The 13,146-nt window shown below is 55.9% G+C and overlaps 1 protein-coding gene across 2 annotated transcripts in view; it reads right to left on the bottom strand.

Moving 5' to 3' along the window:
* The window catches only part of MEF2B (myocyte enhancer factor 2B), a 38,384-nt gene that overhangs the window by 11,578 nt on the left and 13,660 nt on the right, over positions 1 to 13,146 (bottom strand). For both annotated transcript variants that reach the window (XM_043535727.1, XM_043535728.1), the window contains exons 2-5: positions 4,776 to 4,855; positions 2,490 to 2,693; positions 1,824 to 1,952; positions 1,473 to 1,653 (exon numbers count right to left, since the gene is read on the bottom strand). In XM_043535727.1, coding sequence (XP_043391662.1) covers positions 1,473 to 1,653; positions 1,824 to 1,952; positions 2,490 to 2,693; positions 4,776 to 4,829 — 568 coding nt within the window. In that variant the 5' untranslated portion in view covers positions 4,830 to 4,855. The remainder of the gene's footprint in view (positions 1 to 1,472; positions 1,654 to 1,823; positions 1,953 to 2,489; positions 2,694 to 4,775; positions 4,856 to 13,146) is intronic.

Below are 13,146 nucleotides of genomic sequence, written 5' to 3'. Positions count from 1 at the left end.
GCCCGACTGTACTGAGAGCAGCTGAGGTTTCCATCTGTCCCCCACTCCGCCCTGCTTACCCCTCTGAGCTGGGGAATGGGGCCAAGGGGAACGGAAGATCCTGATTGCAGGGCAGATTTCAAACCCCCCCAGAATGCAGGGGAGCTGGGAAATGCCCATCACCATCAGAAATGTGTGTGTGTGTGTGTGCGCATGCGCGTGTGTGAGTGGGCATGTGGGCGCGTGTGCATGCGTGTGAGTGTGCATGCAGGTGAGTGTGAGTGTGCAGGTGGGTGCTTGTTCATGCGCATGCCTGTGAGTGTGCATAAAATCAGCACTTATGACTCAGCAAAACACAGGAAGCAGCTGTATGGAGTGAGACGGGGCCATTTTTACCATCGCTTTGCAGGCTCTGACTGCACCTTAGCCCATCGCTGCTGTCCACTCTTTGAGCTTGTTGATTACCCAGGAGAAGCTACAGTAATAAACACTCTGCACGTCCCTAGCGCCTTCCAGCTCAGGATCCCCCAGCGCCCTGCAGAGGTCAGGATTACAGCCAGTCGGAAAAGTTCCAACAAAACACTTTGTCCTCGGAACCTGCCGGTTTGTCAGAATCAAACCGTTTAACGGAGCTGGTTCGATTTCAGCAACGTTATAATGGAAACCGGCTGGGCTCCTGCGAGCTCACCTGCCTGGCTCCTCAGCAGCGCTCCTGGCAGGCTGACAACAAGCGGACACTAGAAGGCCTGGAAGCCTGATTCTCATGCTCACGGCTTCTCAGCAGTCTGGGCTTCCAGGCCATCCAGGGTCGGTGACTCCCAGGTAGCCAGCCAGGCAGACGCCGTAGCCAGGGCTCCACTCCCCTTTCACAGAGAATTCCAACATTTTTGGCTTTTGTTGCAAAATCGAATGAAACCAGATTCCAAGATATTGAAATCCCCCACACAGCGGAATGACTGCTCTCCGCCCGAGGCAGGGTCGTGATCCCCCAAGGTACAGACGGGGAAACCGAGGTGCAGAGGGAGACGAGATTCGCATACGATCGCATAGCAAGTCAGTGGCAGAACTGGGAATAGAACCCAAGAGTCCTGACTACAGGGCCCCGGCTCCTCTAACCACTAGACCATGACACCCTTGGGTTTGACCAGCTACTTTAACCAGGGGAGATCCAGGCCCTGGGCACTCGGCCGTTTCCACAGGCCACCGCAGAAGGGCAAAGACTGGGTAACACTCACTGGGTGTTGGCTCCTTCGTCAACCTGAAGGCGGCCGTGTTGAGCAACCCAACACTCAAGTGCTGCCTCTAGAAGCCAAACCACGTCCCCCGGATTCCGTGGCCAAGCCCCCCGCCATGCCCCCGGATTCCATGGCTGAGCCCCGCCCCCACAACCCCCAGATTCTGTGACCGAGCACCCCCTCCCCCGCACAACCCCCGGATTCCGTGGCTGAGCCCCACTTCCTCTGCCCGTGCTTGGCCACCCGGGGAGAACACACCTGGAGGCAGTGGCCCCGGGGAGCGCCCCGAAGGCTGGCCGTGCCTGGGAATCGCTGACTTGAACGCAGGCAGGCGGCTCTGATGCTGTGGGGACCCGTTGGCACTGCTGAGCCCTCCGTCGCTCCCAGAGGGCGGTGTGCCCGCGTAGGCTGCTTCGTGGCTGGGCAGAGGGCCTGACGACTGGAAAGGGAGAGCAGGGACGTGGGGGTCACAGTGGGGCCTGTGGGGGAGGGGATCACCTTGCCAGGCAGCCCCGGTGGGTGGGGGAAGGGCACTGAGTGGATCTTTGCCATGCCAAGGGATCGCCATGTTCTCAATCCCATGCGGGGAACGGGGATCTGGCCACTCACGTAGAGCCTGGGCCGCGCCACCGTCAGGTCCACCCCCTCGTTCAGCTTCCGGACCTTCTCCATGGGGTCCAGCCCTTCGTCCAGCTCCAGCTCCTGGCTTTCCAGCCCCAGGCCCTTCCGCTTCAGCGTCTGGCAGGGAAGGAGCCCGTGAGCGAGGAGGCCCAGCAGGGATTCCCTTGGCAGGCAGAGCGGGGGGAAAGTGCCCAGGGTCTCCTCGACCTGCCCCTCCCCACTCCCACTACTGCCCCCTCGCCTTGCCCCACCCCTCACTTTGCATTCTCCTCACAGCTTCCTTCCCCCCAGACCCTGGCACAGATACAGCAGCTGCCCCCTCACCCGCTCCCTGCACACTGAGGCTTTGCCTTGGGGCAAGAGGGGCATGTGGGGCGCAACTGTGTCCTTCCCTGCCTGCCCCATTGCAGTTGGGTCTCCAAGGCCCTCTCCCCTCCTGGCCTCTCGGCTGGGGCTGCCAGCAAGGGGTTGGTCAGTTACTGCCAGTGGTCATCTGTCTGCTAGGATCTAGGCTGAGACCTTGCAAAACTCGTTTCATGCAGAGGCTGCTCAGCAGCTGCCTGCCAGGCCAGCTTGGCTGCTTTGCCTTTCTAATTGCCCTGGAACCAGCGTCAGTTCTGCCCTGCAGCCCCCCGCGAGCCCAGGTGGTGTTACCTCCAGGATGTCGGAGTTGGTGCGGCTCTCGTGCGGCTCGCTGTACTCCGTGTACTTGAGCAGCACCTTGTCCATGTCGGTGCTGGCGTACTGGAAGAGGCGGTTGGTGCTGTTGAAGATGATGAGGGCGATCTCGCAGTCACACAGCACGCTCAGCTCATAGGCCTTCTTCATCAGCCCAAACTTGCGCTTGGTGAAGGTCACCTGAGGGGCGGGCACAGGGCTCAGGGCAAGCGCAAGGCACCAGAGCACCGGCCCTGCAGACTGCTGCGCCGGACTGGCCTCCAGATTGACACCCGCGTAACTCCCCTGACATGAGTGGGGTCACACCAATGCCCCCCTGCCGGGACGCAGTGGCAGGACGTATTTCCCAGAGTGCTCGAGGCCAGATTCGCAGGTGCTGGGCACCCCTTCCACAGACCTCCACTGCCACGTAGGCATCTTGGTCCCCAGCTGCTCCTACTGGGACGCAGGCGCTCAGTGGCCTGACGCCCAGCGTGGGAAGCGCGTCTGAAAATCTGGCCCTGTGCGTGTGTGGCTGACAACACAGGACCCGCCATCAGCTGGGAGTATAATTAGCACCGACCTCAGAGCACTGAGAACTAAATTCGGCGCTCGGCGCTTAGCCTGAGCCTCCCCTTGGTAAGTGCTTCACACACATCCCCAGCGTGTCCAGTTTGCACAACCGCTGTGACCACCCACACATGCATGCACACACAGCACTGCCACGCTAGGACAAAGGGTGTATTTTTACCATGTCTTAGAAAAACGGTGATAAGATCCTAGTGTAGACGAGGCTGTTTGCAGCGCTAGCAGGGTGAGGCAAGCCCTAGGGGGAAGGGTGGCTTTATCCCACGCAGCAACGGGTGTGGGACCTGCAGACTTCTCCACGCTAGGGTGGTCCCAGGGGTTAGTGACCACGGGTTGGCTGTCACACGGCCAGAACACACCCTTTGTCCTAGCGCAGCCAAGTCCCCGTATGATCCCGGCCTGGCTACAACACGTCCCTCTGTGCACAGATGCACCGAAGGGGGCAGCAATGGCTTCCGCAGCCCGTTCTAAGAGCTGACATGCTCTCAGTGGATCAGAGCTCTAGAGAGCATGGGCGTTGCCAATTGGAGTCTGCAAATCGGCATTTTCCAACAAAACCTCGCGTCACTGAAAAATTCCCAACCAGCTCGAACCTTGGGCGCGGTTCTCCACCGCCCTGCTCCTTGTGTAGCCATTTATACCAGCGACGGGGGAGCCTCTCGCACCCACCTGGCGCTGGGGTAAATGACCGTGGAGGACTGGGGCCGCTGAGGTGCAGCTCTTTCAGTTAAGCAGATGAGCTTCTGGGTGCCTATCTGCACCAGCCCTCACCCAGAACGGACACTGTCCTCTAGGAGAATGCAGCCCGGCAGAATCTGGAGCAGCCACGCCCAACGAAAGGGCTAAATTAGTTCCCCTCCTGCTAGCCAGCTGCTGCTGGTGGCTTCTCAGCGCCATTATAAATATCGTCTCTCATTAGGTACACAACTGAGCTCTCTGGGAGGTGTTCTCCAGACGCTGCTCTGGAATAACATTGGTGGCACGGTGCCCACTGCCTTGGAACTGCCAGGCAAACCTCTGCCCCCTGGCGTCACTGGCTCTCGCGCTGCCTGCAGCTTTTATGCACCCCAGGTCACGTGAGCAAGGGTGACCCGGCATCAGCTGCAGCCGCGCACGCTGCATGCTCCTCACAGCGCTCGAGGAGATGCATCACACCAATGGCTGTCATAATGACCCGGGGCACATCCTGGGCCAACCCTCCGGAACACACGCCGGGCAAGAGGCTGCAGTGCATTGGGAATAGCCTTTGGAGGCTGCTACCACTAGGTCGCTGGGTCAAGCCCAGCCCCAGGCTGAGGAACTGGCTGGCTCAGGGCACTGTGGTGGGCTACACAGCACATCTCCCCATGACTCCAATCCTGTTCACGGTTGGTGGGGATTGGACATTGCCCCTGTCTGATGGTCTTGGGTCTAGTTGCCAAATGAGCATGCAGAGTTTATGCTAATGCGCTCAGGGCACCCCAGGCCTTGGAGTGACAGAGTCTGAGTGTCTCGTTGGGGGTTCCTGCCGGGCAGGGCTGGAGGCTCAGTGCGTAAGGGATGGAGTGCAGGAGCAGTTTGCTCTGCCTCTGTGCACGCTACATTTCCAGAGCCAACAATCTTGCACCTTTCCCCACCGTTGAATCCAAACTCCTCTGCCCAATCTCCAGTGTTTCCCAGACCAGTTTCTGGATGGGCCCTGGGGCTGGGGCTTACCTGACGGTTGCGCTGGTCCAAAATTCGACTAATCTGTATTTTTTTCCGGCCCATTTTTCACTGCTTGTTTTGAGGGGATGCTGGAATAGAGAAAGAAATGGTTACTGATGCATCTGCATTGATAGCAGACCACTGAGCGTTAGACCAGGCTTTGCAAATAGTGCTAAGAACCACAGGATCCAGGTTTCTGAGCCTACCATCATTGGGCCATGAGGTGGGGGCTCGGATCTAAATCCAAACCTGACCTGGGTGGAGAAGGTGATTCTGGGGTTAACACAGCTCTCCAAGAGAGCCAGTTCCTAGGCCGAGATGCTTTGGATCCATCCGCCTCTGGGTTGGAGGCCTAGAATGCTCTGCCAAGCACCAGAGCGAGCTGGCAATGGAGTTCACGAAAGAGGACATTTTCAGGGGGGGAAATCACTTTTGATGAAATTTTTCAATGAAAAAACAGAATCCAAACCAAAAATGATTTTCAGTTAATCAAAAACTTGAAAACTTTTCTTGGAGAATTTTGACAAAAAACTATTTCATTTTTCAAAATGCCCATAAAAATCATTGGCAATGTACAACCAGCTGCGTCAATCCCTCTACCCCACAAGGTGAGGGTCTCCAAGGGGGTCTTGCTGAACTCCACCCAATGCCTGTTGACATTCAATGGGACTTGGACACCTAACCTCCCGAGGCAGTTGAAAATGCCTCTGCCTTATTAACCCAGAGTCCCCAGAAGAGGGAATCTTTACATTTCAAAACTCCAGCCCCAGTGTAGAATAGCAGTGTGCTTCCTCTTGAGCTGCACCAGATAATCTCCTGCAGCTTTTTATTACTGACTCCCGGGTCTAGGTTATTTGGAGAACGGTTACAGAGGAACACTGACCTGGCTGGGGGGGTTACTCCATAGGACAAAGGGGACATTTTTAGGTTGCGGCGCGGGATGGGGGGGTGGAGGGGTTTACAATTTTTTTTAAGCAACTTTTTTTTTTTTTCACATACAGACTAAATTTGACCTCAGACATGTTCAGGTCAGGAAGTGGTTGCATGAGAAGTTGTAAAATGCAAACCACCCACTTCTTTCATAGTGTGTGTTTGTTAGACATGTGGGGGGGAGGGGGATCAGGAAGGGCAGAAGAGAGAAAGACCCCAAATCTCCTTGCTGCTCCAAAGAACAGGGACCCTTTTCTTCTTTCATATCCCCCCTAGGATATGACTAACTCCTGCAGGACTCCTGGGTCCTGAAATCTTGTCAATTCCATTAAGTAGGTCCCTGGTACTGACCCTGGTGTGAGTTGACTCCAGTGAAGGTCCTGGCCCACACTAAGAAATCGACTTGTTGCGATGATGAATCCCCACGAAGCTGCCAAAGTGCTAGTGTACACAGGACCAAATCAGTTTCAGCTCTGGCTCCATGGGCCCAATGGCAGCCAGTTGGCTTGAGCTGAAGTAAAAGAGGTGTTGCAAGTATCCCTAACAAGCCCCCGGCATCCACATGCAGCAGCTGCCAGGAGCGTTGGTTGTAGCAGCTGGTCATGACCCCGGGGGGAAGGGCGACAGTGCAGGTCATGACAGTCTCATATGCAAACTAGGGAAATGAGGTGTAGATCAGTGGCTCTCAACCTTTCCAGACGACTGTCCCACTTTCGGGAGTCTGATTTGTCTTGCGTACCCCCAAGTTTCACCTCCCTTACAAACTATTTCCTTACAAAGTCAGACATAGAAATACAAAAGTATCACAGCACTCTATTACTGACAAATTGCTTCCTTTCTCATTTTGACCATATAATTCTAAAATAAATCGACAGGAATATAAATATTGTCCTGACATTTCAGTGCATAGTTTTCAGAGCAGTATCAACAAGTCAACATCTGTCGGAAATTTTAGTTTGTCCTGACTTCTCTAGTGCTTGTTTTGTAGAGATGTTGTAAAATTAGGCAAGTATCTAGTTGCGTTGATGTACCCCATGGAAGACCTCTGTGTACCCCCAGGGGTACGTGTGCCCCTGGCTGAGAACCACTGGTCTAGATGAAATGACTATAAGGTGCGAGTGGAAGCGGTTGAAAGACACTCAAAGAGTAGGTTTCAGAGTAGCAGCCGTGTTAGTCTGTATCCGCAAAAAGAACAGGAGGACTTGTGGCACCTTAGAGACTAACAAATTTATTTGAGCATAAGCTTTTGTGAGCTACAGCTCACTTCATGTAGCTCACCAAAGCTTATGCTCAAATAAATTTGTTAGTCTCTAAGGTGCCACAAGTCCTCAAAGAGTAGTTATCCACAGTTCACTGTCAAACGGAGAGGTGTATCTGGTGGGGTGCTGCAGGGGTCGGGCCTGGCTCTGGTACTACTCAATACCTCCATGAATGACTTGCATAACGAAGTGGAGATTATACTTATCAAATCTGTGGCTGACACCAAACTGGGAGGGGTGCAAGCAGTTTGGAGAACAGGATTAGAATTCAAAGTGATCTTGACAACTTAGAGAAATGTCTGAAATTAACAAGATGAAATTCACTTCACTTAGGAAGGAAAAATCAAACGCAAAACTACAGAATGGCTGGGTGGTCACACTTCTGAAAGGGAGCTGGGGGTTACAGTGGCTCACAGATTGAATATGAGTCAGCAATACAATGCAGCTAGGAGAACATCTGATATTCTGGGGCATATTAACAGATGTGTCAGATGTAAGACACGGGAGGTCTGCTCGGCACTGCTGGAGTCCTGTGTCCAGTTCTGGGCTCCGCGCTTTAGGAAAGATGGGGATAAACTGGAGAGAGTTTAGAGGAGAGCAACAAAACTGATAACAGGGTAAGAAACCTGCCCTCTGAGGAAAGGCTAAAAACCCTGGGCATGTTTAGTCTTGAGAAAAGAAACCTGACGGGGGGAGCAGAGAACAGTCATCAAATCTGTGAAGGGCTGCTATACGGGGGACAGCGATCAATTGGTCTCCACGCCCACTGAAGGCAGGACAAGGAGCAATGGGCTAATCTGCAGCAGGGGAGATTTAGGTTAGACATTAGGGAAATGTTCTAACTCTCCGGGTCATTAAACTCTGGACCAGGCTCCCCAGGGAGGTGGTGGAATCCCGTCACTGGAGGTTTTTTAGAACAGGTTGGACAAACCCCTGTCAGGGCTGGTCTAGGGTTACTTGGTCCTGCCTCAGAGCAGGGGGCTGGGCTCAGTGACTTCTCGAGGTCCCCTCCAGCCGGATATTTCTATGATTCTAGGTCCAGCTGAATCGGTGCTACTTGTGGAGGTTTTCAGCATGGCCAGGAAGCCACGAGCTTCCCAACTTCCCTAGTTCAGCTGTTTCTTCCATCCCAGAATATTGCACCTCCCACGAGTCCCTGGGCACTACGGGAGAGGAGCTGCAGGAGTCCCAGAATACTATACGGCTATACAACAGTCTGGGGACAGACCCAGCAAATCCCTCAGTGCTGGGACCCGCTATACCACCATGGGGCAAGCAAACCAGCCAGAGTGGACCAGCTCTCCCCAAGTGGGGGAAGGAGTCTGTGCATGCTGACCTGCTGCTAACCCCAGGGGATAGGGTGGAGGGAAACCGACAGGGAAAGGACCAGGGTGCAGCTGGCAGGAAGATACTTGGAGGCAGGGATTCTTGTATTCAGTTCTTCCAGGCATCTCCAAACCTTCCTTCCTATTTTGGATTTAGACCTGGGTCAGTTTGGGCTTGAGAGCCGTGTACAGAAGCTCCCCAAACCTCCTTAGTCTGACCCTCGATTTGGGGACCTCTGCAGGTTGCTCCCAGGCCAGAACTCCCAGGGGAATGGTCCTTTGTTGAAGCATCCCTAGCTCTGCTCCGAGCTCCCCAGAGGCACTGTGCAGAAAATCCACCCATGCCCCCTTCCCCTGAATGCAGTGACTGGGACTTTTCCCAAAGCTCTGGGTGGGGTGGAAATGCTGGGGCTGGCTCATCCCACACCACCCTTCATTCACTCGAATGCCATTTCTCATCCCGCTTCCTTCTCACAAGCCCTGGCCATTTACCCTCTTCCTCGGCTGCTATATTTAGCTGATCAAAACTAATTTTAATTTATGGAAGGAAATTATGCTGGAGTTCCCACGACCCGACTGCCATTCTATGTCCTCAGCCCACGCATGACACGAAGGTATGCCCAGGGTGACGAGAATACCCCAGCGCTAGGGACCTCCGGCTCCGGTGGGAAGGGACTTACCGGAAAAAGTCAGATATTCCCTGGTGAAAACTTCGGGAGGTTTCCCAACTTACTTCTGCTTGCAAAGGGCGAAGGGACCTGGCTCTCAGTAGCCCTGCCTGGGTGCAATTGCTTGCACTGGTGCAAAGCAAGGGTGCAGGGCCAGGAGTGGTGGCCTTTTACATCCAGGCTGCGCAGGATGCAAGGCCGTGGGGAGTCATGCCCTCAGAGCAGGTCTAGGCTAGTGACACTGCACCGCGGTGCAAACATTTACTGCAGACGCAGCTCACTCCAATGCTACATGTCCCCTTCTGAGCCAAGTCATTGAGGTGCAGGTCTGTTGCAGCCTCCTGTGGCTAAGCTTAAGGCTGATTGGCCAAACTGGTGGCCATTACATAGACACGTTATATTTGTTCCCAGTGGGGCTTGCACCAGCATGACTCACGGTGTCCTCGCTTGCACTACTGCAGTGCATTTGCACCAGGAGAATGGCGTTGGCATAGCCACACCAAGGCAATCAATCCCACGATAAACGAGGGACTCAGGTCCTGCACAAAGCTACTGAGTCTGGCATGTTTATTCTCGTGCCATTGCTTGGGGTCACCTCATCATATTGATTTTCAAAGGGAACCTGCAGAGTTATAAACAGAAAAGCCCACAGAAGAGCCCACCCCTCAGCCGGAGAACCAGCAGGGGAAGGACACAAGAGGAGGCAAAGCCACTAGGTTATAAGCTCCACAAGCCTGGTGCTTGTAAACTCCGTAAGCCCCATCCCCAGCCAAACAACCCTCCTCTCCTGCAGAGCTGGTCAGCTCCGGAGACCCGGAGGAGTTTATACGCTCGGCATGCTCCTGGCTCTCCATTCCTATCACTGTCAGGGTCTAAATATGCTTTTGGGCCAAAGGCACAGGGTAAAAAACCCTCCACAGTGAGTGGGTCCAGCTCCAAGCCCCGTTCCTGCCAGCACCTACAAACACTCAGGAGGGATCACTCTGGTGGCATCTGCGGAGAGGTGGCAAAGGGCCCCTCTGACATCAGAGAGCATCTGGCCTGGAGATCTAAAGTAACAGAAGCTAATTAATTCTCCCCTCCCACCCAAAGGCTTCCTCTCTCTCATCACTTAACCCTGTGTGTGCTGGTCCCTCCTTCCTCCCCTATCAGACTGCATCTGCCCCTCCGCCCTTCGAGCCAGTGGGTCACTTTAACACAGGCTCAGGCAGGCCAGAAGCTATAAGGACACAGGGGACGGCTTGGGAGGAGTGGGCTATCTAAGCATCAGAGGGCAGAGCCATTGCTGAGCCAGTACAGGGTAGAGGGGATGCAGTTTGTGACGCCAGAGTCAGCGGCTGGTAGCGCAGACTAAAGCAGCCCCGAGGCTGCCCTAAGTTGCCCCCCTGCTGCACTGGCTCCCTGTGGGGCTTTGCAAGACTGCACCAGCCCCAGCATGAAGGTCCACCCCACTCCTGCCTCCTCCAGCTTCTCCTCTACATGCAAACTCTCCACCCCAGCATGCCCACTGCGCCCTGGGCTGCTTGCCTCAAGCCCCGAGCCTAGCCGGTATACAGGGACAAGACGACCACCAGAAATCAGGTCCCAGGCTTGAGCTGCCCAGCCTCCCTGGACCCAATGTTCTATTCCTAGCAGGGCCAGCTCAGAGGAAGGCCCATGGACTCCAGTGCAGGTAACTGACCTCCTGAGCACAGCACTGCCCTGCACAGACATCCCAACCCCCCAGGTGCTAGGCCTGCAAATTAGGCCTTTGCCTCTCTGTCCTTGGCCAAACATTTCCCTTCGCCTCTCTGCTGTTCCCCAGAGGTGGCTGCATCTCCCTGCTACTCTTGCAAAGCACCTTGACCTCCTTTGAGATAAAGGCCCTAGATAAATGTATCATATTACTATTCAATCACACAAATAGTAGCTGGTTGTCAGTGGGTTTAGGAAGGACCAATCCCTCCATCTCAAGGGCCAGCGGAGCGAGTTAAAGGTCACGAAGGCATGGAAATCCCAGAGGTTTTCCTGTGCCCACCTTGTTCTGGAGCCGGGCTTTCCTCTCCCGCAGAGCAGGAGAACCCAGTGAAGGAAGGGATTCAAATGACCCCATGCCCTGCGAGTGACAGGTCACGTCCCCTGGCCCCCCACCCACCAGCAACTGCAGGGCCTGCTGGCATCACAAGAGCGCTGCGGTCACTCGCACGAGGCTGAGAATAGAAGAGGGGGAGGAGACGTGGAGTCTAAAGTGAGGAAAGGGGAAGTTATAGCAGCCACCACGCAGGGATGGGATGTCGCTGGAGAGCGGGAGTGGTGCAGCCCTGGGGCGACGCCAGCCAGGCCGGGATCTCCAGCGCAGCGCGCCCTGGACTTCAGCAAGGCCACATGGGGCCTGGCCTAGGGTATTTAGTGACAAGGCAAACTAAAGCCAAGAGCAGCTGAACTCCAACCCAGGGCAGCTAAAGGGGCACGAGGACAAAGAGCGGAGAGGATGGATCTTAATCCCAGTCCTGCCTCGATCCCTGGGCATTGCATCTCTCTCCCCACCCCACAGCTCCCATCACCTACAGGGTATTCACTGAATAACGCAGATGGGGAGGGCTCATGCAACAAGCAGGCTGGTTTCATCAGCCGCCTCCCCGAGCAGCTCATTACAGGGCAGAGGGAGCCGCTTTGCTGCAGCTTCACTGATGCTCGGGCAGCAAGGGGCAGCAGGGGTGGGGCCTGGCCGCCTGTGGGGTGTCTCCGATCTAGACCAACAGGCCAGATGGGGCCGAGGTTTGTGAAATCAGCTGGGTCCTGCATGTGTACCAGGAAAACACACGGCAGCCTGGGAAAAGGGCGATTTCCCACCAGAAGCAAAGTCACCACTTGCTCCCGGAGGGGGGGTGATGCAGAGGAGGACGAGGGGCGCTAGTCGGTCCAGAGGCAAGGGAGTGGGGCAGGGAAGGGTGGCCTGACGGAGAGGGCACTGGACTGGGAATCAGGAGAGCCGGTTTCAATGCCTGCCTCTCACAGAGATGTTCTGTGTGACCATGAGCACTCTGGGTCTCAGAGCAGGAGTTCGCGTTCCAGGGTTTGTCCACATGGCATTCGGGAGCGAGTGGGAGCGAGCCGCGGGGCCGACAGACTTGGGCTAGCAGGGCTCGTGCTAGTGCTCTGAAAATAGCCGTGGAGACAGCGCTTGGAAGGGGGTGGGCTCCAAAGCTACAACATCCCTCGGCTTCAGAGCTCGCAGTCCAGCACCAGCCGCAACTTCCAGGTGCTGGCAGCTCCCCGTGGCTGTCAGCCCAGGCTGGGAGGCTCACCCCAAAATGCTGTGCAGACCTGGCCCCTCCTGTCACAGGATCTGAGCACCTCCCAGTCCAGAACGTAGGGCCCCTGCCAGGCCCGCAGCCTGCTCTCACTCCCACCACGCAGGGAGGAGTCCCAGAAGGAGCCTGGGGCAGAGCTGGGGACTGAATGTGGCTCTCTCAGCTCCCAGGCCAGCGCCCTGGTCACCCCTCCCTGGGGTCGGGAAGAGAAAAATCCATTCATGAGCATGAGCAGCCCCAGCACCCTGGCGCCAAGGACCAGCTGTGTAGCTAGGGCAGGATATTTGCTGCAAACCCCTGTGTTAGCTGGTGGGAGAGGCAGGGGGTTGCGCTGGACACTTGGGAAGCACCAGTCAGCAGAGCTGCATGTACCTTCTTGTGCCATGACAACACCCGGCAGCTTGCCCTGCCCTTTACATCCCTTCCCCGGCAGGGTGCAAGAGGCGGCGGGGGAGGAAGGGGGCAGGCTGTGCTAAAAGCAGAGGGGAGCTTCTCATCCTCTCCTGGTGAGCAGCATCCCCCTCTGCTCTCCCTTCCTTCTTGAGTCTGCCTGGTGCAGTGAGCGTACCCCCTCCTTCTTCCATTCACCGTAGCCCCCGGTGCAAAGCCACAGGTCTGGCCACATGCACAGCCTGGCCATGCAGCAGCCTTGTAACTGCGCTGGGACCCGCTGGTTCACTGGCGCAGCTTGGGCAAATCAGTGACAGGAGAGCCAGGACCCTGCACACAATCTGCGGCTCATCCCTCAGGTCCCACCTCCCTGGGATCAAACCTCCGGCCTTTCCACCCATTTCCTACCTTCCTGCCATACCAGGATGTTGGTGGGTCTGCGCTGGTACCCTGGAACTGGGCGGAAGGGTACCAGACCAGAGTGGCCATTTATGAGTGTGGGAGGGAGTGGGTAT

Source organism: Chelonia mydas, chromosome 25 (genome assembly GCF_015237465.2).
Source record: "Chelonia mydas isolate rCheMyd1 chromosome 25, rCheMyd1.pri.v2, whole genome shotgun sequence".
Lineage (NCBI taxonomy): Eukaryota > Metazoa > Chordata > Testudines > Cheloniidae > Chelonia > Chelonia mydas.
The sequence above is the reverse complement of the archived record's forward strand: the minus strand, read 5'-3'. Positions and strand labels throughout refer to the sequence as shown.